The sequence below is a fragment of the Mus caroli genome, chromosome 4 (assembly GCF_900094665.2).
Source record: "Mus caroli chromosome 4, CAROLI_EIJ_v1.1, whole genome shotgun sequence".
NCBI classification, from domain to species: Eukaryota; Metazoa; Chordata; class Mammalia; order Rodentia; family Muridae; genus Mus; species Mus caroli.
Window position 1 is genome coordinate 142,369,417 of NC_034573.1, and position 25,064 is coordinate 142,394,480.

At 53.6% G+C, this 25,064-nt stretch overlaps 2 protein-coding genes across 5 annotated transcripts in view; one reads left to right on the top strand and one right to left on the bottom strand.

The window, feature by feature from the left end:
- Positions 1-8,881, bottom strand: part of Kcnab2 (potassium voltage-gated channel subfamily A regulatory beta subunit 2) — an 87,561-nt gene extending 78,680 nt beyond the window's left edge. The window contains exon 1 of one of the 2 annotated variants that reach the window (XM_029476429.1): positions 8,717-8,881. The gene's annotated coding sequence lies outside the window, so the exon portion shown is untranslated. The remainder of the gene's footprint in view (positions 1-8,716) is intronic. The other variant, XM_021159363.2, reaches the window with a different exon arrangement.
- Nphp4 (nephrocystin 4) overlaps positions 8,016-25,064 on the top strand; it is an 86,115-nt gene continuing 69,066 nt past the window's right edge. Inside the window, exons 1-3 of one of the 3 annotated variants that reach the window (XM_029476428.1) lie at positions 8,016-8,065; positions 16,358-16,538; positions 20,555-20,707. In XM_029476428.1, coding sequence (XP_029332288.1) covers positions 16,395-16,538; positions 20,555-20,707 — 297 coding nt within the window. In that variant the 5' untranslated portion in view covers positions 8,016-8,065; positions 16,358-16,394. Of the gene's footprint in view, positions 8,066-9,053; positions 9,236-16,357; positions 16,539-20,554; positions 20,708-25,064 lie in introns of those variants that run through there. The other 2 variants (XM_021159368.2, XM_029476427.1) reach the window with 2 other exon arrangements.

Sequence of the window (25,064 nt, forward strand, 5' to 3'; positions counted from 1 at the left end):
ACAGACCCCAGCATCCCTGCATGACACCACTACTTCCAGGGGTGATAGTGGACCCCAGCATCCCTGCATGCCAGGACAGCTCCCAGGGGTGACAGCAGACCCCAGCATCTCTGCATGACACCACAGCTCCCAGGGGTGATAGTGGACCCCAGCGTCCCTGCATGACACCACAGCTCCCAGGGGTGATAGTGGACCCCAGCGTCCCTGCATGACACCACTACTTCCAGGGGTGATAGTGGACCCCAGCATCCCTGCATGACACCACAGCTCCCAGGGGTGATAGTGGACCCCAGGGGACAAACTTCATTCTTCATTTGAAAAAGTCCTTTCTGGGTAAAGCCACTGTTTTTTCTGGACAGCTTCCTCACAAGGCCCACTGTAATTATTACATGCAGCTATTGCATAAGCAAGACAGTGACCATGCCACATAGGAGCTGGCTTCATGGTCATTCCCAAATTGTCAGGATAAGAAGGCATGACAGAATCCCCAGAACCCCTGGGCGCTTCAGCATGCAGGCATCGTTGTCCCCTGAGCAACCTTCTGCCTCTCACTGGGCAGAATGTAAGCAAGCAGGCCTAGGTCTGCTCTTCTGTGAGGAGCAACATGCTCCTGTGTCCTTTTGGGACGTGCTGGGCTCTGTGAGATGGGCTCTGCAGATCAGGCTCTAGGCTCTGAATCCTCTGCAGAAGAAAGGGGACAAGATGGCCCTGAGACTCCTGTCCATGACACCTGAACACCTCTTGGCCTGAGTGACTAAAAATACCCTCTCCTCGTTGTCAGGGAAAGGCAATACCCTCTGATGGGGGTGGGGGGTGACAGAAGCCAGCTGAGCAGAGGCAGGGGAGCAGAGAAGGGGGCACAGCTCATGGGTAGCCAGGTGCCACTGGGAACAGCAGGCATCCATGTACACAGTGACTGAGATCTGTTCCTCTACGAAGCTCTGACAAATGCTGGACCCATAGCACCCAATGCAACTCCTGCCAGGAGGCCTGAGAACCCACTAAGCTCTGCCATCGGGATAAGGCGCACTTTTAGATTCAAAGCTGATGAAAGCTAGCTGACTTTGCCCAATACTGAGAAACAATGAAATCATGGCGAACACCCTCCCCCTAGAGCTTTCAGCCGCTAGAAAATGGTTCCCTGATGGTCACAGCGTGAAGGAAGTGTAGCGTTAGGAAAGTTCACCAACAGAGGAAGTAACAAGGAAGTAACGAGTAAGTATTTCTCAAAGCACAGGGTTGGGACCCCAAGATCTAGGTTTCTAAAAACTACATACAATGGGGTCCACCCAGCTCCATGGAGGACCCTTGGTCTATGTGTGGTCAGCTCAGGGCCCAGGCTCTGAAGACACAATAGGTGGACCCACGATTGGGCTCTACTGGGACGATACACAGCCCTCACTCTGTGATTGGTGCAGAGCACACAGCAGAATCAATGGGGGCTTAATGGATATATCATGATCCCATAGGTCCAGAGTGCCCCCAAGCACCCCTGTAAGTTAGGAAACAGGACATACCATGGAAATCATCCCCTCGAGGCCAGACACGAGGTGGTGCTACAGGTGCCGGACAGAAATGTGACTTTCCAGAGTGCAGCCTGTCACACCTGAGCCTGGTTCTCCCTCACCTCTCATCTGCTCTCTCTCCTATCCTTGTCAAATCCCAAGGCCTTCCAGTGGTGCCCAGAGGGTCAGTTAGAGAAGGCTGGGATCTGGGTCCTGATTCCACACACACGGGCTTGGACACTTTGGGATCGCTATGTTAATTCCCAGGAATGTTCCTACTTTGGTTTGATGCACAACAAAGAGACAGGCTCCTTCAGCGAAGAGGCCTGGAGCTTAGCAGGGACCAGCCTAAAGCAGGGTGTGCCATAGGAGGCTGTTCTAAACTCCCTGCCACTTCTGGGTACAGGGCTCTATGCCCCTCTCCACTCGGTCTTGTCTGTAACGCACCTGCCTCCCTCCCAGGCCTTTCTCTCTCTTCTCTAGACTATAGAACAATCCAGGGTTTCCAGGTTTCACTCCGGCTTGTCCTTCACCTCCCCTATTCCCTGGTGCAACCCTCCTCATCTCAGAATTAACCGCCAGGTGACCTGGGCTGACCAGCAGTCAATCCCACGGCCCAACTCTAGTCCAATCACAGCACAACTTTCCCAATGCTTGTGGGCACAAATTGCAAGGTCGTGAGCCAGTCTAGCCCGTGTACCAGGGACCCCTTCTCTGGCCTGCTCCTTTTGATCTCCACAGCCCACATGGACCCAGCAAGAACAGTTTGGGGGCTCCTGGCTCCCTTCTGTTCTTCCTAGCTCAGTCTAGCTCCAAGCGAACAATGGCCTCAACCCCTCCTTCCCACTCACCCTTTCCATTCATGTTCACACACATGTCTTAGATTATACTACATTCTAGCCATGGCCCAGCTGTCCCAGGTGCCTCCTACCCCTTGACCTTACCCTGTTGGGGGTCCTCCCAGACAGTCCCTTGTAAAAGAATCTTAATCCAGCAACATGGTAAGGGATAAGATCCAAAGACCTTCTAGATTTTTGTGTTCCAGCTGGAATGGCACCTTTAATCCCTCTGGCTGGGATACAGACACACTCTTAGTACACATCTCTAATCCTAAACAATGAAAGCAAGGTTAGTTTATAGAAAGACACATCCCATACTTGAAAGTGATGCCTATCTGAGGGCAGACAAAGTGAGAGTCAGAGAAAGATCTGACAGAGTGAGTCAGAGATAGAACATGCCCAATGAATCATAGACTGGATACGCCCAACTCTCACAAGAACAGCACAGGAAAGACAGGCTATGGAAGAGCAGAACGGGGAGAGAAAGGTATACAGTGTGTTACAGAGACAGGTAGCAGAGAGAACAAGGCAGACACAGGCGAAGACAGAATGAGCCAGAGAATGAGAAGGAGCCAGAAGATTAGAACAAAACGCCCCAGTTAGTTTGAGGCCAAGCAGAGCAATTCAGTCAGAAGCCGAGAGAAGCCAGTTTGAGTCAGTCAGCTTGGACAAGACTTTGGACTAGAACAGTTGAGTTGAACCAGGCAGCCAGAGTTCAGAAAGATCTACAAAGGATGAGTTTATTCAGCAGTAGCCTCTGAGACGACAATTACATCTGGCAAATAAAGATAAATTCAGTCCCTTCTTAGCTCTAATCATGACCCTGCCTGTCTTCAAGGTCTGCATCAATGTCCCTGCCTATCTCTCCTCCCCATCGGCAGGGTCCTCTCTGTTCAGGTTCATGGTCACTGACTCTCCTTCCTGATACTCAACCCCAGAGGCTGCGCTCAGTGGGCTTTGCTCCTGTCAGTCCTTTCCAATGTCTGTTGGTAAGGTCTTTAAACATTGATGCTATTTATGGGTTTCAAATAATGCTCTAAACGTTTTTTCTGACGAGAAGATTCATGGTACTTTCCCTGTCCACACATTATAATTTTTCTGGCCCTCCTGCATTGAGGAGGAGCGGAAGGGAACTCCTTTGGAAGGCCCCTGCTACCACTGGCCGGCCACCTAGGCAGAGTTCCACATCCTTGCCCTGGGCTGCGTTTGACAGCTGTGGGTATCAAAGTCTGAGTTTGTGATGGCGCACATGCCACAGTGAAGCAGTGATGTCTGGAGCCTCCTCTGACCGAGGGCTGCAGGGTTTGGGCAGACAGGCAGAGGTGGGAAGGCTGAGATACCAGGGCACCAGGCAACCTTGCTCCCTTCCTGTCTCTACCTAGGAAAGTTTGCTTGATTCTCAGGCCTGAGCACCTCTGCTCTTCTGTTCTTGCGACCTGAGCTGGGGGTTCAGACTTGGCCTGAGGTGCTGACACGGACTGAGGGTTCTCTGTGCCAGGGGTGTGCTGGGTGTGCTCTTGAGGGCTGTTCTACTATGCCAGATGAAGGGAGATGGATGAACTAGCATGGGAAGAGAGCCAGAGGCTGAACTCAGTGGGACTCTGAGGATAAGATCACAATAATGGTGAGGCCAAGAAGTGGCTCACTCACTGGAAAGATCCAAGAAAGAGAGTTGCTGGTGTCTTTAGACCTCACCTTCTCACGACTATAACACCCGGTAAAACCAACTTATTGAAAGAGAGACTTATTTTGGCTCGCAGTCTAGAGTGTCCCAGTCCATCACGGCTGGGAAGGGGCAGCAGAGTCCATGACAAGGTTTGTGGTAGCTGCAACTTACAGAGTAGACACAGGAACCAGTGCTTGGGCTGTGCTTTCAAAGACCTAATCCCTAGTAACCCATTTCCGCCCACTACTCCCTGTCTCTTAAAGCTCCCAGCTGGGCAAATGTGTTGAAAACTCGAGTCAGTGGGAGACACTGCTACACAAACTTTAATGCCTATGGTGATGGTTTCTGGAGGTGGGGTTGTTGCAAGGCAGTCAGGTAAGATGATGACATTGGGGCAGGCCCTCATGACAGGGCTGGTGGCAGCTCTATGAAGGGGGAGAGACCCCAGAGCCAACATATGCTTGCTTGCCTTGTGGTGCGATGTGGCTTTTCACCAAATGAAGAGCCATGCTCTTGGACTCTGAGCAAGTAAGCTTGCATGGTTTCTTTTCTTTAATTTCATTCAATTTATTATTGTCTCTGTTTAATTTCTTTTCATGGACTGAATGAGGATAATTTTTGCGGGGGGGGGGAGGGCGGGGTTCGAAAGACAAAACAGGGGAGGCAGACTGGAGAGCTCAGCAGGTGTCAGGAGGAGAAAGATGGAGCGAGGGCGAAAAGACAGGCTTTCTGAGGTAGAGGGGAGCAAGCAGGGGGCTCAGCAATAGCTGTCTGTGAGCCGCTGCCTGGGAGTGGAAGGGTAACCGGGGTAGGAGGGAGGGAGGGAGGGAGGGGGGGGGAACCTATCCCAGGTGTCAGGACAATGTTTGGGTCACCATTTCAGCCAAAGGACAAAGAAGGTGGGGAAAGAATCGAACTTTTGGAGTTAGAATTCAGAAAGTAGGATGTTCGTCAGTGAATCTGCAGGCAACTGCCAAACCTCTATTCTTTGTAAATTACCAAGTTGCAGGCATCCTCTCACAGCAACTGCAAACAGATCAAGATGTGTCTCTTCACCCAGATGTTACAGCCTCTGGGTTGGGTGATGGATCTTCACTGCCCAGGGAGAACATAGTCAGGAAACCCGTCCTAGCCGGAGCTGGATAGAGGGTGGGAAGTGAGGGCGTGGCCTCCACTCTTTCTTCCTATTCTCCCCTTTCCCAATCCTACGTATCTGAAACTAGCAAGCATGCAGGTTCCTGCACGTCAGAAAGAGAGGATGGGCTATGTATATGGAGGAAGTTCAAGAGAGACATGTTCTCAAACGGGATAAGACAGTCACAACCCCACAGAGCTACCCTCAGGCCTCTGGGGGTTAAACCAACATCAACTGGTGGAGCAGGAGGAAGTCTGCTAAGACCCTCTTCAGCAAGGTGATGAGTTCAGAAATTGTGACATCTTGGTGCAGGACTCAGGGTGAGCAGTGTGTTCTGAGTGCCAGCCCTTGAGCTCTCCTGCACTAGATGGAGGCTACCAAGACCTGGAAGCTGCTCAGACCACCTTGGCTGGGAGACTCTCAGCCAAAGAGAAAACCATGAGCCAAGAAGAGAGATGGGGGCCGTATGAGTTTCCACCTGATCCTGGCGAGGGTCTGTTTCCTTTTTGCTTCCTCAACGAACCAAATGAGCTCACCCCAGTGGTGCCAAGGATTTAACTCTTGATAAGTCAGACCCAGCACAAGTACCATCTCTCTTGGGACCTTGGACCTCAGGGACATCTGAGGAGAGTCATCTCACAGAGGTGAGGGCTTTGGCATTCGCTGGAACGTGGCAGGATCACGGAGTGGGTATTTGCCACTCAATCCTGACAGAAGGCGATTCTTTACTAGCTGGGAAGAGTCTGTCTCCTTGCCAATCTATGCCTCGATTTCCCCTGTAGGTTAACAAGCCCATTCCATACAGTTATTCCCAAGACCCCCAGGTGAAGGTCAGCTGTCCATTTCCAGTGAGGACTTCCCCATCCAACCGCACCCAGAGCCCTGACTTCACGTCTACCCCTCAAAACACACGGTCATGAAAAAACTGAGTGCTGGGAGCTTGCCAGGTCATACCAACTGGAGTCCCTGAGAATTTGTTGTGGTTAGTGACCTCTCACCAGTGGCCTTCCCACAGGGCAGCCATCGGGTGACTGGGGTACAGGTTTCCTCCACCTTGGACAGCCATGAAGTGAACTGGGCTCAAGTATGTTTCAAGCATGTGGCCTGTGCTACTTGGTCACTGCCTCTGTTGACCTTGAAGAAAAGGAGTCTTTGGCCTCTGGGGCAGGAGCTGGCTGGCTGCTGGGTGGTCCAGACTCTTGTACTTTAGAGACTTCATCCCTACAAGGTCAGAGAGACTTCCCGGATGCCGGGGGAGATGATGATGGTGGGAGGTGTGGCATTTTTGGTCTGGACATTCCGAGTCAACCTTTCCTAAACGTTCCCTGTAGCAGCTGCTCTTTTATCTCCTGACTCCGCTCTAGGAAAACACGCTGGCTCTGGTTAAAGACTACTTAGGATTTAATCAAGGCTCAAACCCGTGTTCCTTCTGGCCAGCATCCTCGAAATTGAAACACATTCCCCAAACACAAGGCAAGGGGCCCTCCCTCCAGGCCTTTCCCAGAAACCACCATATCAGCATATTTCCTCCCAATCACTTGAGGTGAATGAGAACTGAAAAAGACAGAGAAGTGGCCCCTGGGTAGGACACTCTCTGAGTTGGCCGTCCACAGAACTCTTGTCCCAGTGGCTCTCCAGCACACATGGCCTGAGCATCACAGCCCACGATCTCCTGCAGGTGGCTGGCTCTATAGACGCACCCCTCACCTAGGCTCCACATCCATACTCAAAAGATTTCAGACCCGAGAAACATGAAAGGGGCTTCAAGTTTTTCCAGTGACACTCCCTCTCTGTCCGCTGTCTGGCTCACCCCCCAGATCCTGACTGGTACTCACAAGGCATTTGTTGGCTGATGTAGCATACAGGCAAAAGGGGTGAATCTCTGTTTTAAAGGGAATCTTCCCTTGGAGACAGGGCTGTTCTAGCCCATCACTTTAAGTACCATCAAGGCTTGTGTGGACTTGGACAACTTCCCTTGCCAAGGCTGCAGGCTGGACCTGACTGACCCTTGGGGTCAAGGGTTCTTTGAGGACCCCCAAGCTGGGAAAGAAAGCACAAGGCCAGGACCCCAGTAGTACACAGTGGCCTGGGCTCTGCAGAGCACACGTCGGCCAAGTATGAAGCAGGTGGATCGATGGGACTCTTCACGCACCCAGGTCCCCAAACCCTGCAATGCTGGGCCTGGGTGCAGTTTGTTCTTGGCACTGAAGGGAGAGTTGGGGGCTGGAGTTTCTGAGGGGGAGGAGAAACTGCAAAGAGAGAAGAAACCCTGAGGCGACAGATAGTGGGACAGCTGTGCACTGAACTTGGTGTTCCTGTCTTCGATGTAGATGTATTAATTTCCATAAATGCTAATAGTCCATCTCTCCAAGAGCTATTACTTAATGTCATCTTCCCTTGGATGTGGTTCAACACAGGGCAGACAAGTGGAATGGAGCAAGAGGCACACCCCACCCCCTAACTAGTGGGTCCCTGGCTCCTGCCCCTCTTCCAACCAGGTAGCTCAAGTCTGGTTTCTGATGTAACCCTCACAATCCAGACCACCTGCCTTTAAGACAGGTCTCTTTCACACCAGTAAGCAAAGAAAGTTACCAACTCCGAAGGAAAGAAAAAAAAAAAAAAAAAAACAAAAAACGCTGAATCACACAGTGAGAGTGAACAGTAAGTGGGGGATGGGTGAGGAGGGCGATGGAAGCCCCGTAGGCAGGCAGCAAGGGGTGCTGGAAGGCTTCCCACTTGGAGCACCCCAGGGTGCCCCAGGCATGCTGCGGGAGACCCCAGGACAAATGCCAGGAGAAGCAAGCAGGGTACGTCAGTCGGGAGGGAGGGCAGGTGGGCAGGTACATCTTGCTGCAGATACTGCAGCAGGCAGCAGTGCAGCAGCGGAGCGCTCTGCATCCTGCAGCAGAAGCAGCAGCAGGTAGGGAAGTGGGGAAGTGCTTGGTGCCAGGGCCTGGGCACAGGGGGAGAGGCTGAGGATGAGGGTAGAGGTGAAGAGACAGGGACGGCGGGGGGTACAAGGTACAGCTGCAACGAGTTGCAACGAGTGTCAAGGTGCCGGGGAGCACCGCAAAATAGACTGCGGTGCGGTGCGGTAGTGGTGGCAAGCATGGAAGGGGCCCGAGAGCAGAATGGGTGGGAAGCTGGGTCAAGGCGAGAGGGACACAGGGCAGGTAGCAAGGACGAAGGATGCGTCTGGAGGAGCAACAAGGAGGGAGATGAAAGAAGACAGCTACTAAGGGGCGCTTAGAGGCTGAGAGAGGATGGGAAGCAGGGAGGCAAGGGCGAGGCGAGGATGTAGGGCTGGAAGGGGTAGAGAGCCAGGGATTGAAGTTTGGGGTAGGGGTCCGGGATGTCGACCGAAAGGTGGGGTTAGGATGACAGGGAAGCAGAGAGGGTGGGGTGGGGGCAGGGAGACTGTGGAGAAGGAGATGAGGAGGTTGGAGAGGAGGTGAGAACGACAGCGGGGGCAGGGATGAGGGGCCAGGGAAGAGGAGATTGGAAGGGGACCGCGGTGGCCGCGACAGCGCAGCCTCGCAGGTGCCCGCCGGGGTCTCCCGGCTGCACTCACCTGGGGGCCTCCAGCTCCGGATCCTACGCCCCGTTCCGGATCTTCCTTCCTGCCCTGCCCTTGCGACTTTAGCACCCCCGAATCCCGCTCGCTCCGGCAGGTTCCGCCCGCAGCATCTTTACCTCGTGGGACTCCCTCGGCCACGCCCCTAGCAGCCTATTATTGGCTATGCTTCACGCCAGTCACAGTCTCATTGGCAATGGCCAAGGCAGTCCATGCAAATCATGCAGCTCCCGCCGATGCATGGATTGGCGGGCGCGTGCAGAGTCAGAATCCTTGGACTCGGGTTCTCATTGGCCGCGCGGCCTTGACGCAAAAGTGACGCGGGGCGGGTTCTGTGCTGAGTGAGCGGTATCCCTCAGGCCCGGGCTCCACGCGTGGGTGGCGGCGGATTGGGCGACCCCCTCGGTCAGCACTGGACCCACGATTCCTCGGGTTCCGCTGGGCACCGGCAGCCCGATCGCTGGATCCACGGTGCGGGACGTGTTCGGTAGCGTGGATCCGGTGTCCGTCTCCTAGGTAACGCGCCAGCAAGGACTGAACCAAGTGCGGGGGAAGTCAGCGTGTGTTGGAGTCGCGGGTGGCAGCAGAGCCTCGAAGAGGCCACAGGGTCCAGGGTGGGGCTTCATATGTCTTCTTACGGACAACCTGGGGTTTGCAAGGCACCGCACGGGGCACAGGACCGGGCCTGGCTTGCGTGGGTTGCATCTTCTCCCCCTCGCATCGCCATTGGTGCATCCCGGTTGCCAGCTGAAGTTGGGCTGCTGGGTCTCCTTCAGTTAGTTCTCAGCCTTCTGACCCAGTGCGCGCTGCGGTCCGGGGTCGAAACGGATACTGTACGCTCGCCAGAGCCTTGAAGATGCCCACCGTCTGGTGTTCCCGCCTCTATCCCAGCCTTAGGCCGTGCAGCTCGCTCAGGTCCCTGCGACCCTCGATGCACTGTGAGGCCCCTGGCTCAGTCCATGTCAAGCCACTGGGGCTCAGGGTTGGCCTTCTCCACTGCTTGGAATTCCAACCCCCACTGCTGTCCGGATTCTAAGTATGTCTAGTCCTGCCTTTTTAAGGGGAGATGCTCTCGCGGCTCATGTGGAAGTTTGCACTGAAGATGGCTTTGTGGGTTTAGGGAATGGGCAAGTTTTCTCTGTCCCAATCATGGTCTCATTGCAGCTCAGCCATACAGTTCCCACGCGCCGTAATTCTGCCTTGTGTTCCAAACTGCCCTAGCTCTATCTCGCTCTGGTGTTTGTATCCAGGGATCTGTGAGACTGTCCACTTTGGTAAAGACCATGTCTTTAGTTCCATAGCAGAGGGTGAATGAGGGCATCCCTTAATCAGACTTTCAGGTGAGCTCTCCATCACTACCCCCACCCCTAGATTGGGTAAATCTCAGGTCTTCATTTCTGGGCTTCCCTGAGCCTGGCACCACAATTTGTGGAATTTCAGCCTCTCTGGGTCATCTGACCGTCCTTCCGTGTGGATCTGACCTGTCGTTCCCCTTCCCCACTACCAAATGTGTCTTGATTATGAGCCATACTGTGCGATGCACTCCCCTCTCCCCCCAATTAGTGTTGTGGTTGGAGATGACATTTTGTCTCGGAATACATCAGGTGTTGGCAAACCTTTACTGAGGAGACCTTTAGAAACGAAGAATCTGCCGGGCGTGGTGGCGCACGCCTTTAATCCCAGCACTCGGGAGGCAGAGGCAGGTGGATTTCTGAGTTCGAGGCCAGCCTGGTCTACAAAGTGAGTTCCAGGACAGCCAGAGCTATCAGAGCTATACAGAGAAACCCTGTCTCGAAAAACCAAAAAAAAAAAAAAAAAAAAAAAAAAGAAACGAAGAATCTAAGACTCCATCAAGGCTCAAGTCTGGTCAGTTGGAAGCAGGCAGGGGAGGTGAGGATCTGCATAGAAGTTGAGACAGAATTGGCCTCATCCTTGGGCATCTCCAGCAGGACTCGCTCACTGCCCTGTTCTAGACATCCCCTGGCTTCCTGAGTGGGAGGAGGGCTGTGGCATGGGTGTAGGCTAGTCAGTATGAGCTGTGAACTCCCCTGTCCGAGCCAGTCTCCACGTATGTAAGGTGGGAGGTACTGACGCTGCCTTCCACTCGTTGGAACAGAACATCTCAAACATTGTACCCAACTCGGCTCAGGCTTCAGTAGACGCTGGCTCATTTTCTTCCCATCTTCTGTAGGGGGCCTGTGGTACCCCTTTCCTGGATTCAAAGCCTGAAATCTGCCCAATTTTCTTTCTAATGTTAATTCTCCCAGTGGCCCTGTGGTTCTCTTCGGGGGAGTATGTCTGGTATGAGCCTGGCTCAAGAAACCCCAATGTGTAGTCATTGCCACCTGAAGGGACTCTCACCGGGCCCAAGTGTGTCAAAAACGGCTCTGCAGGCTCTGGCCTTCTCCCCATTCCTCTGCCATGCTAAAAAAAAACACATTAGATTACTTTCCTAAAGCTAGCCCCCAAGGTCCATTCCCTTACTTGCCTGCTTCTTCCTGAGGCTGACCACCGAGGTTCAGCTTTCAAAATATTTGAACTTCAGCAATTAAAACCCCCCTTTGGCTCACCTGATGAATACACCCAATTAAAATTAAAATTGAACACCTCATCCTAACACAGAGTTTCCCATTTTTCCTTTATAAACCGCCATTTTCCTCTGGGCCATGTCTGTCTTCTCTCTCTATCCAGAGTCAGTCCTTTGTCCTTGGGGACAAATACCTCTCTTCCCTCTCTCTTGTTCCCTTCCCCTTTTCCCTCATCCTCCATCTCCTGTCTTTGTGTCTTGTTCCCCCACTCCCTGTTCAGCTGAGGCAAATACATCTCCTTTGTGCTGAGGATGTGGTCCTGGGGTCCCGAGCCGATACTGATCTCTTACACTTCCGTCTTCAGTAAACTGGTTAAAGAGACAGATAGTCGTGAAAAGTGGAGAAAGATTTATTCAGTGTGGCCATATTGGGAGGAGGAAGATAAACGGGTCCCTCATAGGCATAAACAGGTCAGAGAGGATGTAAACTAAGCAGTCCTAGTCAGGGCATGGCCAAGTCCATCACTCAACCATCCTTGTCTCTGCTCTCCTCTCTCCTGCAAGATGGCCTGAAAAGGCACGGTGTCTATTCTCTTTCCAGAGGCAAGTTCCTCCTCTGTCACCAAGGCTTGACTCTCTCTCTGCTCCGCCTGGGATTCCTGGGGAAATTTTACTTCTTTAGGGTTACAAAGTATCTCTTTAGACTATCCTTTCTGCCAGAGTGGTCTTATTTCTTTCTGTTGCAGACTGATCCTCTCCAAGGACTAATGCTGACTCAGGGAGTTCAGAGTCTCCCAGGGGTGCAATGACTGTTTCTATAGAGGGCGGGGGTGTGGGGTGTGGGAGGAGCTGGTGGGGAGGGGCCCTCAGGTCTCCTGTATGAACCTGACAGGCAGTAAGTAGAGCCAGCAAGGGTCAGGCAGACCCTGGAGGGCATGCTGGTGCATGAATGCTTTTCAAGGCTTGTGGGGTGAGGAAGTTGATCTGAGGAGGGGCCAGGGGCTGTGTGAGGGCTTGTGTCTGGAGGGCCCTCCTCTCCAGTAATGCTTACCATGGTCTCGGGTACCAGGTTCTGGACGAGTCTGTGCCCATTTCGTCTGGAGAGCAGTGACTAGCATCTCTCCAGGAAAAAAGAGCAGCAGGCTCCCTCCACTGCAGCACCATTTGGTTATGTGATTTTCCTTAAGTTTCCCTGTGGAATGGCTGCCAAGGCCGTAGGAGAGACAGTCTGCTTCCTCCAGGAGCTGGCCAGGGAGCAGTCACCACAAGATAGGCCTCAAGCACCGTGACCAGCAGAAACACGGGGCTGTGATCCTGCAGGGTTGGACCCAGGGCCGTCCAGGAGACGCTCACCTCCAGTAGTAGGCGGCCACGGAGGGAGGGTTGACCACACCTCTTTCACTAGTGAGATACTCTGCGAACTTCCCATGACTGCTGTCACCAGATGCCATCAGTGGTTCTTTTCCAGTTCTGACCACCAGGCAGGCATCCAAAGTGCATCTCACTGTGGACATCAAGGTGTGGACAGGGTGGGCCCTCGGGGGCCCCAGCTGAGGGTGTCATTTCTAGCTGGTGGAGGCTCCTGTATCCCTTGGCTTTTCTTCCCTCTAGAGACTGTGGCATACACTGTGGTCCTCGGTTCTTTCCAAGCCTTCTCACCTATCTCTTACAGGGATGTGTGCATGCACCAGGCTCTCTGGATGGTCCTGCACAGCTGTCTCAATCCTGTGCAAAATCCTGTTTGACATGAAAAGTCACATGTTCCCAGGCTCCTGGGATTGAAATGGGAATGTTAGAGATTGTTATTCAGCTTGCCAGGAAATCTGACTGACCGAGGGGCAGGACAGTCTCCCTGGGACTGCTTCCGCACCAGGGTTCCCCTGTGGTAGCTGAGTGTCTCCTGGGATTCTGGGCTGGTCTTGGGCAGGAGTGCCAGTCCAGGCCGAGTCTCCCAGGGGAAAGTTTGCCTGTAGTGCTATGTGGGGGAATCACTTGTTTCCCTTTGAACAGCCACTGCAGGCCTCTGGCTGGATTGGGGGTGGAATCCACCCCCAACTGGATGCATGGAATTGAGTCCTTTCACAACTAACAGGGAAAGCAGGGCATCCCGGTAGCCTGTCACACCCACATGGAGACGGTGGCTTGGGACCACTGAGAGGTTCCCTGGTTTGTGGGCGTGTTCCAGGAGAGAGTGGGGCATAGCCCCACCTGAGGTGGGGCTGGGTGGGGGTGGGTGGGGCTGACAGCCTTGTCCTTTTCCTTCCTCACAACCTTTGTGAGCATGGAGGGGTGACCCCAAGAATGGCCCTTCACATTTTACCTTTAGCTTTTCATGAGGCTCTGACAGACTTCAGTGTATGTGATTTCTGTCTGTTCATGTTCACTGTACGAGAAGTCGGAACCCAGAAGCATCGAAACACTAGTTAATTTTAAAGTGGCTCGAGTAAACCTGATTATGGGATAATACCAACGCCCCCCCAAACCAAAACCAAAACAAAACAAAACAAAAACAAAAACAAAACAAAACACAAAAAACCCTTTGAAATGGCTTTGTGCTTATGGCAATGTTTTCACGGGCTTAGCAAAAGACTGTTCTGCGAGCTTCTCTGTGCCTCCTCCTTCGTCTGCTGTCTTGCTTGGTAGAAGCCTTTGTGGGAAATCCAGGCCCAGTGGGGAAGAGGAGGGCCCAATGGTGGGTGTTCTCGGATGGTACCCTCCCATCGCTAGCAGAAATTGTTTTTGTTTTGAGACAGGGTGGCTAGCCTAGACTGGCCGTAGACCAGGCTGGCCTTGAACTTACCCTAATCCTCCTGCTGTCTCCCCGCTGCTGGTATTACAGGTGTGTGTGTAGCTCTTGTCTAGTTCACACGGTGCAGGGTGTGTGCACACTAGGCAAGCGCTGTATGGGCGTTTTCTCGCAGTTTGTTTTACAGTGGAGTCTGTCCACCGATAGGCTGACTAAGTGCCAGCTCTCGCCTCAGGGTTTGGAACTGTTGCGGTCACTGGGTATTGGCCACTTGGACTGTTTGGGTGCATGAGTTTCACAGGCTGTCCGTGAATTTATGGATATAAGCGTACACCCCTGTCCATCCTGTCCTGTGGCTGTGGAATCCATCCTGTCCTGTTCACAGGGAAGGTCCTGAAGTAGGACCCAGTCAGGTTGGAGGTGGGGGACACAGATGTCTCCAACTCAGATCTGCCCACAGCCCTACAACAGCCCATGTACCACAATTTGGACAGCTCTGATCTGGGCTGTCGCTTGGGTCTACATAGATGTCCCAGAATAGAGCAGAGCTGGCCCTACCCCTCTCTGGCTGCAGCACTTGGGAGAGCAGCCCTCACCCGAGCAGCACAGTAGAGCTAGATGCAGTGGACTCCACTCAGCCACCCAGAGCGTGGGCGAGCTGGTCCCACCCCCTCACCGTCAAAGTGCAGGTGAGCTGGCAAACGTGAAGGGGCAGGTCCTGCAGAACCAAAGCTGCAGGACCTCAGTGACCGGGGCGACAACAGGACATCCGAGAGGAGCCCCAGTGAGGATCCAGTATCGACAGTGTGGCAGAAGCCAGCGGTCTCAAGCTGGACCAGTGACTCACTGCAAAGTGCAAGTGAAGCCGTTTGGATATAAGGATATATCATGGGACACAACTGGCACAGCTTCTATAGGGAGCCTGCAAGGGTGGAGGACAGAGCTGGGGAGATGGGGAGACTAAGTGGGATTGGGGTACATGATATGAAATTCACAAAGGAGCAATAAAAAAGTAAAAAAAGAAAAAAGAAAGAAAGGAAAGGAAAAAGAAAGAAAACTCTTTAGTTTTACTTTTTCATCAAAGTGACTGGGTCACTTTGTTGTGTTTGAGAAGGTGTCAGCTGAAGCCCGGGCTGCCTCAGACATTCCTTCACTGAATGGGAAAGCGGGCTGGTCAGGGTGGGCAGTCACCGTAGCAGGCTTTCCCCTGGGATGCATGGTGGCTCATGGCTTGCAGCAGATGTGGAAGCGCTTTACCCCGAGTTTCTCATCACAGGCTCGTCTCGTGTACCCAGCGGTCCAGATGAATAGCGTCCCTGCCTCTGCCAAGAACCTTCCCTGCTATTTCCACCGTGTAGTGACAGACTTGACAGGGACCCACAGAGCTTTCAAGGCTGCTCACTGTGGACTGTGTCCCACCAACACAGATGTCACCAGGATGGAAATGCTGAAAGCAGTGGAGGTGTTAGGGAATAGCCACTGTGTTATGGAATGGCCACCGTGTTAGGGGACAGCTATCGTGTTAGGGAATGGCCACCGTATTAGGGATCGACCACTGTGTTAGGGAATGGCCACTGTGTTAGGGATCGACCACTGTGTTAGGGAATGGCCACTGTGTTAGGGATCGACCACTGTGTTATGGAACAGCCACTCTTAACAGGCTGCACCCATAGCTCCTTTCCCACTTGGCATCCCGGCTCCTAGAATTTGCCCCTCATCACCATCTATCAGCTGAAGCAGCTCAGGATGGTGGTGACCCTGTCTGGCTGGACAGGGTTAAGTGACATCTCATGGCTAAAGTCACAGGAAGCTGGTGATGCTGACTCTTGGCAAGAAGAGACCTTGCCACACAGCCCAGCCCTCCCGGGTGACTGGCCGCAGGGCTCCAGCAGCGACATCCGGAGTCAGTCATCCTGTGGCTGCTTCTTTGTTTTGTTTCTATGTGTGTCTCAAGGTGACTGCTCCCAGGTTGCCTTGGGCAGTGCCTGCTCCCAGTCTCACATTTCCCTCAGTGTAGACCAGCAGAGGCTGAGGTTGGTCTCTCAGTCCCAGGAGCTCAAACCCACTAAAGGTTTTAGGAATTGGGTTTCACCTGCCACCCACCCCTGGCTTTGCACAGCCGTTTGAAGGAGCCCCACCTGTCTTCATTCTTAAACCAGCCTCTGACCCCAGGGTGGTTGTGCCTGACTGGCCTTTTTCCTTGGCAGCATCACTTCAGGTCAGCAACGCCGCAGCCAGCTGCACCGGGGCTTGCAGGACTGGGTTGCCAAGGGTGGGTTTCTGGGATTGGGGGTCCCCTCCCCTGGAAAACTTTCAGAGTCAGGTGAGCACTGGGCTGACAACTCTTGCCTTCATTTCACCACAGATGGTGCCGGGAGTCGTGGAGGCCCACGTGAGGTTGGATGGGCAGCATGGATGACTGGCACAGAGCCTTCACCCAGAACACACTGGTCCCTCCCCACCCACAGAGAGCACGGCAGCTTGGGAAGGAGTCCACAGCATTCCAGTGCATCCTGAAGTGGCTTGACGGGCCACTCATTAAGCAGGTAATGGGATTTCCTTTGACTGTCAAACGCTGTCGTGGAAAAGAGGCTTCTAACATTGATTTCCACTTATCTCCCTGAGTCTCACTGCTGTACCTGTTAGTTACCTTAGGCTTGGCGGTACTCTGGAGACAGAGAACCTGGGGTTCGGCCACTTGGTCAGCACCTGGGCCTTGCGTCAGCATTTCCACCCACAGTACTACAGTGTAGACTCACAGGTGGTGATTCTGGGTTGTTCTGAGCTGATGTGTAGGAGGATGCTCCGTGTGGCCTTCCTTTACTGTTCTCTGGGTATCTTAGCAGCTTTGTCCATGGGCTGTGGGAAGCCCTTGTGCTTGGACGTCACCAGACGTTTGAATTCCAAGACCTCCGCCTACATCTCTGCACCCAGGAGGCCTGTGTGAGCTAGTGAGACTGTGCAGCCACTCAAAGAGCATTCATGTGGACCGTGTCCTTCTGAAGCCCACTGGCCTGCAGGGATGTCCAGTAGGAGCCAGCCCTGCCAGTGGGCGTGCGGTGTTTCTTACAGACATTGGTTGACAGGCCCGCTGTCTGCCACCGATGTTGTAGGATTCATGCACATTCAGTTACCAGCTGTCAGCTGTGTGCAGTGACAAGCCCTCGGATCGATGTCCCCTGGGGTTTGTTAGAGCTTAGGGACCAAGATTTGCTGTGCCTTAGCTGCACCTCTTAGCTGGTCATGTGGAGGACTCACCCTCAGCCCTGTGAGGAGGGGGCTGCAGGACCACCCCCCATTTCACAGAAGCTGACAGAACCTGCAAGAGGCAAGCCAGCTGCTGGGGGCCACTTAGTTCCCCGGACTGCTGCCTCCTATCTGGGAGATCATGAGGCCACTGGCAGCCTTTTTTCTCCTACAGACTTCATGAGACAGGTCCTCTCTCCACAAAATGTCCTTTCTCAGATGCCACCAGGATTGTCTGCCTTTTGTACAACCCTGCACAAATTCTAAACAATATAATAAATATACCTACATGTATTTTATTATTTATATATTATTCCCAAGGATTTACTAATTCTGTGTGAGTGTCTGTATGAGGTTATGTGCATCATTTGTGTACAGTGCTGTGGAGGCAAGCTGAGGGGTCACATCTCCTGGAAGTGGAGTAACGGGCACTTGGGAGGCACCTTCTGTGGGTGCTGGGCCTCTGAGAGCAGCAAGCGCACTTAACCACTGAGCTGTCTCTGGCTTCTGTTGTTATTGTTGTTGTTGTTGTTATTGAGACAGGATCTCACTGTGTGGCCCTGAGTGGCCTCTTAGTGAACCTGATCTCTTGCTTCAGGTTTGTGAATGTTGAGACACAGGTGCATGCCGCGCACACACACACACACACACACACACACACACACACACACACACACCACATACACTACACACATACACATACACCACACACACACCACATACTACACACATGCACACACACACACACACACACACACACACACACACACACCTGGCTCATTTTATTCCTCTAAATGTAAATGATTACGCACACTCACATGCACACACATGCACACACATGCACACAAACATACATGTAACCATGCATACACATATACACATGTACACATATTCTCTCATACACACATATACACACACACATTTGTTCTGTTCCTTGCTTAAAAATGATTTTAGGAACATGTCGTAAAGATTATCCATATTACATGAGGAACTTTTTTACTTTGAAACAGAGTATCACCATGTAGCCCCAGCTGGCCTGTTACTTACTCTGTAGACCAGGCTGGCCATGAACACCCAGAGATCTGCCTGAGTCTGGCTCCCAAATGTTGGGATGTAAGGTGTATGCCACTGTGCCGGGTTCCCATTCCTTTTTGAGACAAGGCATTACTTTGTAGCCCAGGCTAGCCTAAGACTTAAGGTCCTCCTGCCTCAACCCCTTGAGTAGTAAGTTTGAGGGATTATAGATTTAAGCCATCATGCCTGTTTTTACATTGTTTTTAATATATGTATATGTGCATAGAACAATTCCTGTGGATGGAATTCCTGATTCAAAGTCACGTCAGAAGTTATCATTTAAGGTAACACCAGGCGTTGTTTATAGTAGTGGATTAGACGTAAGGACGTGGGTAAGATGGAAGCTGGCAGGAGAAGGTAAACTATGTCTGCATAGGGAAGAGTGCGCCCACGCAGGTTAGTGTCTCAGAGCTCAGGGTTCAGGGAAGATGAGGGGCAGGTCACACACATGATTACAAGGGACACTGCCGTTCCCATGGCTGAGTGCAGGTTCGTCAGCATCCCAGCCACCCCTGAGACAAGGCACTGTCATGTAGCCCAGGCCACCGGCACCGATCCTGAATTGTCCCCTTCCCACCAGCTAGTGACTTGCCCTGTGGCTTTTCCTGCCCGGATGGAAGCACTGCTCTCTGTCTACCCATTTCCAGCTCTTGTCCCCTTCCCGTGACAGTTCTTCAGATCCCAGACCGGATCGCCATTTCAGCTGAGGCGAGTGAGTGGGTGCTGGCCTTTCTTCCCCTGGCTGCTCTCTCTGGCGGACCATGAACATAGCCTGTCCTGGGGCACCACAAGGCCTGCAAGCTCTGCTCTTGTGTGCACTTCAGCTCCTGATCCTGCCTCTCCTCGCTTGGCCTGCTGCCGTTCCACAGGCCCCATGGTGTAGACCGCTCCTAGGATTTGGCTGCGGACAGGAGGTGACGACCATTGAAAGGCTTATCAGCCGCTGCTGAGAGTGGGCAGACCCTGGCATGGAGGTCCATGCTGGGCCCCAGGGAGGCAAAGTGTCCCAGGGAAGGGTTGGGTGGTTTTTGTAGGCAGTGATGGGCCGGGCAGGCTGAGCGGCTGAGGACTAGCCCGGCGATCCTAGTGGTAGAGAGGTTGTCTGGTTTTCTGGGTCTTGGTTCTGGGATGGTGAGGTTCTGTGTGAGACCGGAGAAGAGCATTCAGGGGAGGTCAGAGTCCTGTTCCGTTGGGTTTGCCCATTAGAGTCAATCTCATAGGTGAGACAGTGGCCAGCCCTGAGAATCTGCCTGTATGCGAGGATCTCTCTTGTCAGGGAGTCTCCAGATGCCAGAGGTTCAGTGATACGCAAAATGAGAAAACAGTAATTTAGGGACAAATAGAATACTCCTCTCTAGTCCTGGGAAGCTTGGCTCTCTTGCCTCAGGGCCTGCTGTCATGCTGCACCCTCTCCCTGGCTCCCTGTCCCCGGGTCCCCATGTCCTCATGGTCTGTTTTCCTTCCCAGAAACCCTTAGGTACGTTCTTTCTTTGCTCTTGTGTCATTGGACCTAGAACTGCACCTGGCACAGACTAGAAGCAGAGGGGGCGGCAAGGGAAGGTTTGTTGAATGAATGAAGGAGAGAAGGCACAGGTCACTCACCTAAGAACTGGACGTTAACAACACGGGCTGTGGGAGAGGCTTTGCTTCCGGGCTGGTAGACATAGTCTCTCCCACGTGAGAGGATTGATTTTCATGTACTAATACCCCAGAATAATTCTGATTGGCTGACTTAATTCCTGCTCGGGACAGACTTAAGCTGGCTGCACGAGATGAAGAAGTCCATCCCGAAAGGCTTATTAAGCCAGAGCAGGTTCATTAAGCAACAACAGATCAACAGCAGCAGCAACAGCAGCTTCACGCGTGGTTGAGTCCGGGGTCTCCTGTGAGATAGCCTCGGCTCAGACCCTCCATCTCTTGGTTCCATCTGCTAATGGGATGGCTGTCAGTCAGCCCCAGGCCAGTGTCTGCCAGACACAACCTGCCTCTGGTGGCCTTTGGCTGTGTGTTAAGTTTATATCATCTGAGGGCATTTCAGCGTTCTGATTGGCCAGGGCAGGTGAGCGCCATCATTTATATCTCCTCCCAGACCAGTTGCTGTGGAGAGAGGTTATTGTCACAAGGAAGTTGAGTTGCCAGTAGCTGAATGTGGGGTAGATTCCGAGGGCCCAGTGTCCTCCAGAGGGTCCTCGTAGTGGCTCTGGGGTGGCTCTTCAGGGCTCCTTCTCTGGTGTCCCCTTAGGGAATCCTAGACATGCTGTCGGAGCTTGAATGCCATCTGCGAGTGACCCTCTTCGATGTCACCTACAAACATTTCTTTGGGAGGACGTGGAAAACCACAGTGAGGCCCACCAATCAACCCTCTAAGCAGCCACCTAGGATCACCTTCAATGAGGTAGGTGGTTCTGTCAGCCCAGCCCAGGCAGCGGGGCCTTGGCACACACATCTTAGGCACGGCCTCGACCAGCAGGTCTGCTGTCGCCACGCTTGTCTTAGTAGTGGGACACTCCATTTCCAAACCGTCTCTTACGTGGAAGCCAGATATACAGCCAAGTGAACGTGCTTAACGTGATTTGCAGGGATGTGGGACTTGGGTCCCCTGTCTTCAGGGAGCCTCTGGGGTCTTGGAGTAGTGAAGTTAATGATGTCATCTGATGTCGTGTCAGCACTCATTTCCATAATGAAAATACCCCGGGGAATAACAGCAAAAAGGTTCGCAGATGTGGCTCTGCTGACTGGTTCAGTGGTGAGGCAGAGTGTCGCATCATGGCAGGGGCGTGTGGCGACACCTCTCCTCTTACGGCGAAAAGGAGGTGGAGAGAGAGAACTCCTATCCTCGTGGGCTTACCCTCCCTGTCCTTTTTCCATCCGGACTTTTTAGTCTGTGGGACAGCATCACCCGCATCCCAAGTGGAACATCTCACTGTAGCGAGTCCTGTTCTGACTCACCCAGGGCTGTGCCACACGTCTCTCACGCGATGAGGATGGCAGTCAAGAGCGACTGGCACAGGTGGTGGAACTAAGACTCAGGAAAATGGCTGCCCACATGGAAGGCAGCAGAGTGTGGACTCCGACCGATGCCTCTGCCCCCAGGCTTGGCAGTAGCATGGCACCGATTGGGTCCATGTTCCCCAGGGAGCCTCTTGGCTGCCTTTAGCTCAGGCTAGTTCCCAGGTAGGTGCCTGGTGCCGGGGAGAGAACGTCTCCATCCCATTGACAGTGGGAGCAGGACACAGGCTGTGGTCTGTGAATGTCCTCAGAAGAGGGAGAAGGATTGGGAGCCTGCTTCAGGCAGGGCTGTGGAGCACGGCCCATGAGAGGCCAGGGCTGACGGGATGAGAAGGAATCGGGCACCAGGATGAACAGCTAGTGCGTGAGGGGGAGTGGGAGTGGGAGTGGGAGGGGGCTGCTGTGGTGGTGGGGAGCTGTGTCCTGCAGGCCTTCTCAGTGACACTGGGCTCTTTAAGAGTTGAAGAGGCCACAGAGGCCTTTCCCATGCTGCCTGCTGTTTCATGTGACCTTCAGGGGACAGCGAGGAGGACTCTGCCCAGGTTTGACTCTGCAGGTGACAGTCGCTGATGACTCTGAGCCGTTTCCTCTCTAGCAGGCGAAATGACTGAGGACGAGGAACCCTGGTTTTGTGACAGTCGGTACCGTGGTTGATGGTGGAGGTGACCATGGTGCTTTTGAGTTGCTGTTCTGGTCACTTACTCCCCAGGGCTCCTTTCTGCCACGGCTGCTCCCGTCGTCGCCAGGGTGAGCCTCAGTCTGGCCGTGAACGTGGTGCTCTCTGACCTTGGCCATCACCCAGCTGTATGGTTTTGTGCGCCTTGGCATGGCTCATCCTGAGGCTGCCCAGAATAACACTGGTAGCTATGGCCTTAGGGATCAGAAGATTAAAGTCTTGGCAAAATCTGTGTCTCGGGAACTGCGGTGCTGATCTGTCTGACATGATGTTATCCAGCGCTTGAAAGGTCTGCCAGGCCAGCGTGTCAGCGACGGTAGAGTCCCTGTTGTAAATCTCATCATGGCTCCGTGTGACCCCACGAGACGTGACCCCACGAGGGCCGTCTCAGCTTGGGCAGTGTGTGGCCTGGCGCCTTCGGCAGGGCGGGTAAAGGAGGTTTTCCCTCTGTCTCTTGGTGGTGTTACAGCAGGTGGGGGATGGTGCAGCCCCCTGCCGCCCTTGGCAGCAGCCCTGGAGGCACGGGTGGGCTGTTTTGATTTTCTCTTTCTCTCATGTGTAGGGGCCCGGGGAAACCTTGTGTTGTGACAAGTGTCGGTGATAAATGGTGCTGGTGGCCATGATGACACACCTTCTGTGGGGAGGGTGGCTGAGGTCTAGGTGTGGCTTCAGAACACACATTCATCTCATCCTTCTCCTCTGTGGAGGGCAGCAATCCTGAGTCCTCGTTTTAAAGGGGAGGAAGCGGATGCAGGGAGAGAGGAGCCTTTCCCTGTGGCCACCAGGATGCGCAGCCCTTGGCCTCGAGGTGTTTGTGGTGCACCTGTGCATCCCTGTGCTCTAGGCCAGCAACCTTCTCTGTCTGAGCCAGACAGAGACACTTGGTCTCTGGAGTGCCTGACACACCCCTCCCCCTCCCTCCTGTCCCCTTGCTTAGCTCTGTATTTAGAGATGGGTTGGATGAGCCCTACTGCGCGTGTGTTCCCTACTGCACGCGTGTTCCCCTGCCCACTGGCAATCCTGACTTAGACCTGCAGGGTCTGTTCGGAAGCAGGGGTGGGGGTGGGGGTGGGTTTCCATTGACAGTCTTGGGGGTGACAGGGGTGATCCCTGTAGAATACCCAGTAGTTCTCAGGACCGATACTGCTTCTGTCCTTGACTGGATGTGACATTGTGTCACCCTGGTCTTCAGTTGTCCCAGAAACTCAGAGACACTTAGACTTCACTGCCCCCTGGTGGCCAGGCGCCATTCTGAACCCGGCACACCTTTGCCTAGGAAAACGGAGGTCCAGGCTCAGGTTAGCCATGCTGGCGGGAGCCACAAGCTCAGCCAGGCAGCAGCAGCCTTGATTTGTCTTGAGTTTCGGCTGTGTGTTGGGAGGGAAGGAAGAGAACGTGGTTCTGAAATGGAGAGCGTGCTGCCTCAGTTTGGGCTTGCGGTGAAGCCTCAGCTTTCTCTCTCAGCTTGCTGCTCTGCTCACTGCAAGCAGCAGAGGCCAGTGGTGGCGCAGCCGTGAAGCTGGTCTCTTCATGCCAGCCAGCTTCCTGCCGTCTCCTGACACAGAGATTGTGGTTCAGTCAAGTGAAGGGAAATTCCTTTTGCTCTGTGTGGTGTGTGTGTGTCTCCATGTGTTGTACGAGGTTGAAATGCTCTGGGTTGGTATTCGAATGCCGTGGTTGTGATCGCTGGCTGTCTAATAGCTCTGGACACACACACACACACAAAACTAAGATGTAGTTCACCTTTCAGAGGTGACTCGGAGGTGTGAGGTACTTTCCTGGGATCCCCATCAGCAGTGGTCTGGGCAGATCTGCTGTGAGGTTGGGAGCTGCCAGTAGCAGGGGCCTGTACTCGGGGCGATGGTGGCCGTATGGTCTCTGTGTGGGTAGAAGGCATGATGTATCAGACAGGCTCTGTATGTGACTAGCATGTGCTGAGGTGGTGGTGGGAGCTTGAGATGCCATCTGAGAACCTCAGTCAGTTCTACCCTCAGAAAAGGCAGCAGAGACGTGCCGCGCGCGGTCAACAGTGACTTTGCAGGCCTCTGGTCCTGGTCCCCTCCAGTCTGCTCTCCGAGACCGTCCCTGCTGGAGAGGAATCGCCTCTCACTTCTTTTTTAAAATAATTCATTCAACCTCCAGAAAATATATCTCAAAAAGTCATCCTGGCGGCCACAGTATAGCACATATGCACTCCACATTTCTTCTAAGGTGGACACGGCTCTCCTCAGCGTGTTCTCTTGGCTAACCATGGCTCTCCACAGGCAGCCCCACCTAGAGCAGGGGACTCTTTGCCTAGGTGCCGAGACAGTGGCGGGGTGACCCCCTGCCCTTCACAGAGATGTTTCCAGATCCAGCGCAGTGAGCATGGAGTCCTGATGGCTCTCACTCCTCAGAGTAACGGGAGCCGCCATGCATGAAAGGGTGCTGCCCCGAGAGCCCCGGGCAGCTAGTGAGGGACGTATGCACAGTTCTGAGAGAGCTGTTTCCACAGAGGGTGACCCCTGCTCAGCTTCTGATGTGTACCTGCGGGAGGAGCGCTGTTCCCCTCAGGTCAGACGTGCCCACTCCTAGGATGAGCCCCAGGCAGGGCCTGACAGAAGCAGTGTCTATTGGCTGTTGCCAAGGCCGGGTTTTACGGGAGCGAACCCCAGTCACAGGGGAACCGGGGTGGGGGTGGGGGTGGGGGTGGGGGAGCTTCTGTTCTGTGGTGTTCTGGGCTGATGGGGTTCAGACATCTGATTTTGTAAGTTAGCCAAGGAATTGCTGTCCTGCTGAAGTGAGGGCCAGCTTCGGGCCTAAGTGCTGGGTACGTTGTGGTCGGCACATGGGCCAAAGCCTGCGTCTCAGGACAGACACTCAACTCTGTGACCTTGAACTCATCTGCACATTATATGCAGAGATGTGCACCTTGAGGGTTAGCCGTGTGGTGTCCAGCAGGTGCCCAGGAAGCAGGAGGTGTTCACTGGGTCGGTGTCGTGTAAGCACCCACTGCACTCAGGAAGCAGGAGGCGTTTACTGGGTGGGTGTCGTGTGAGCACCCACTGCACTCAGGAAGCAGGAGGCG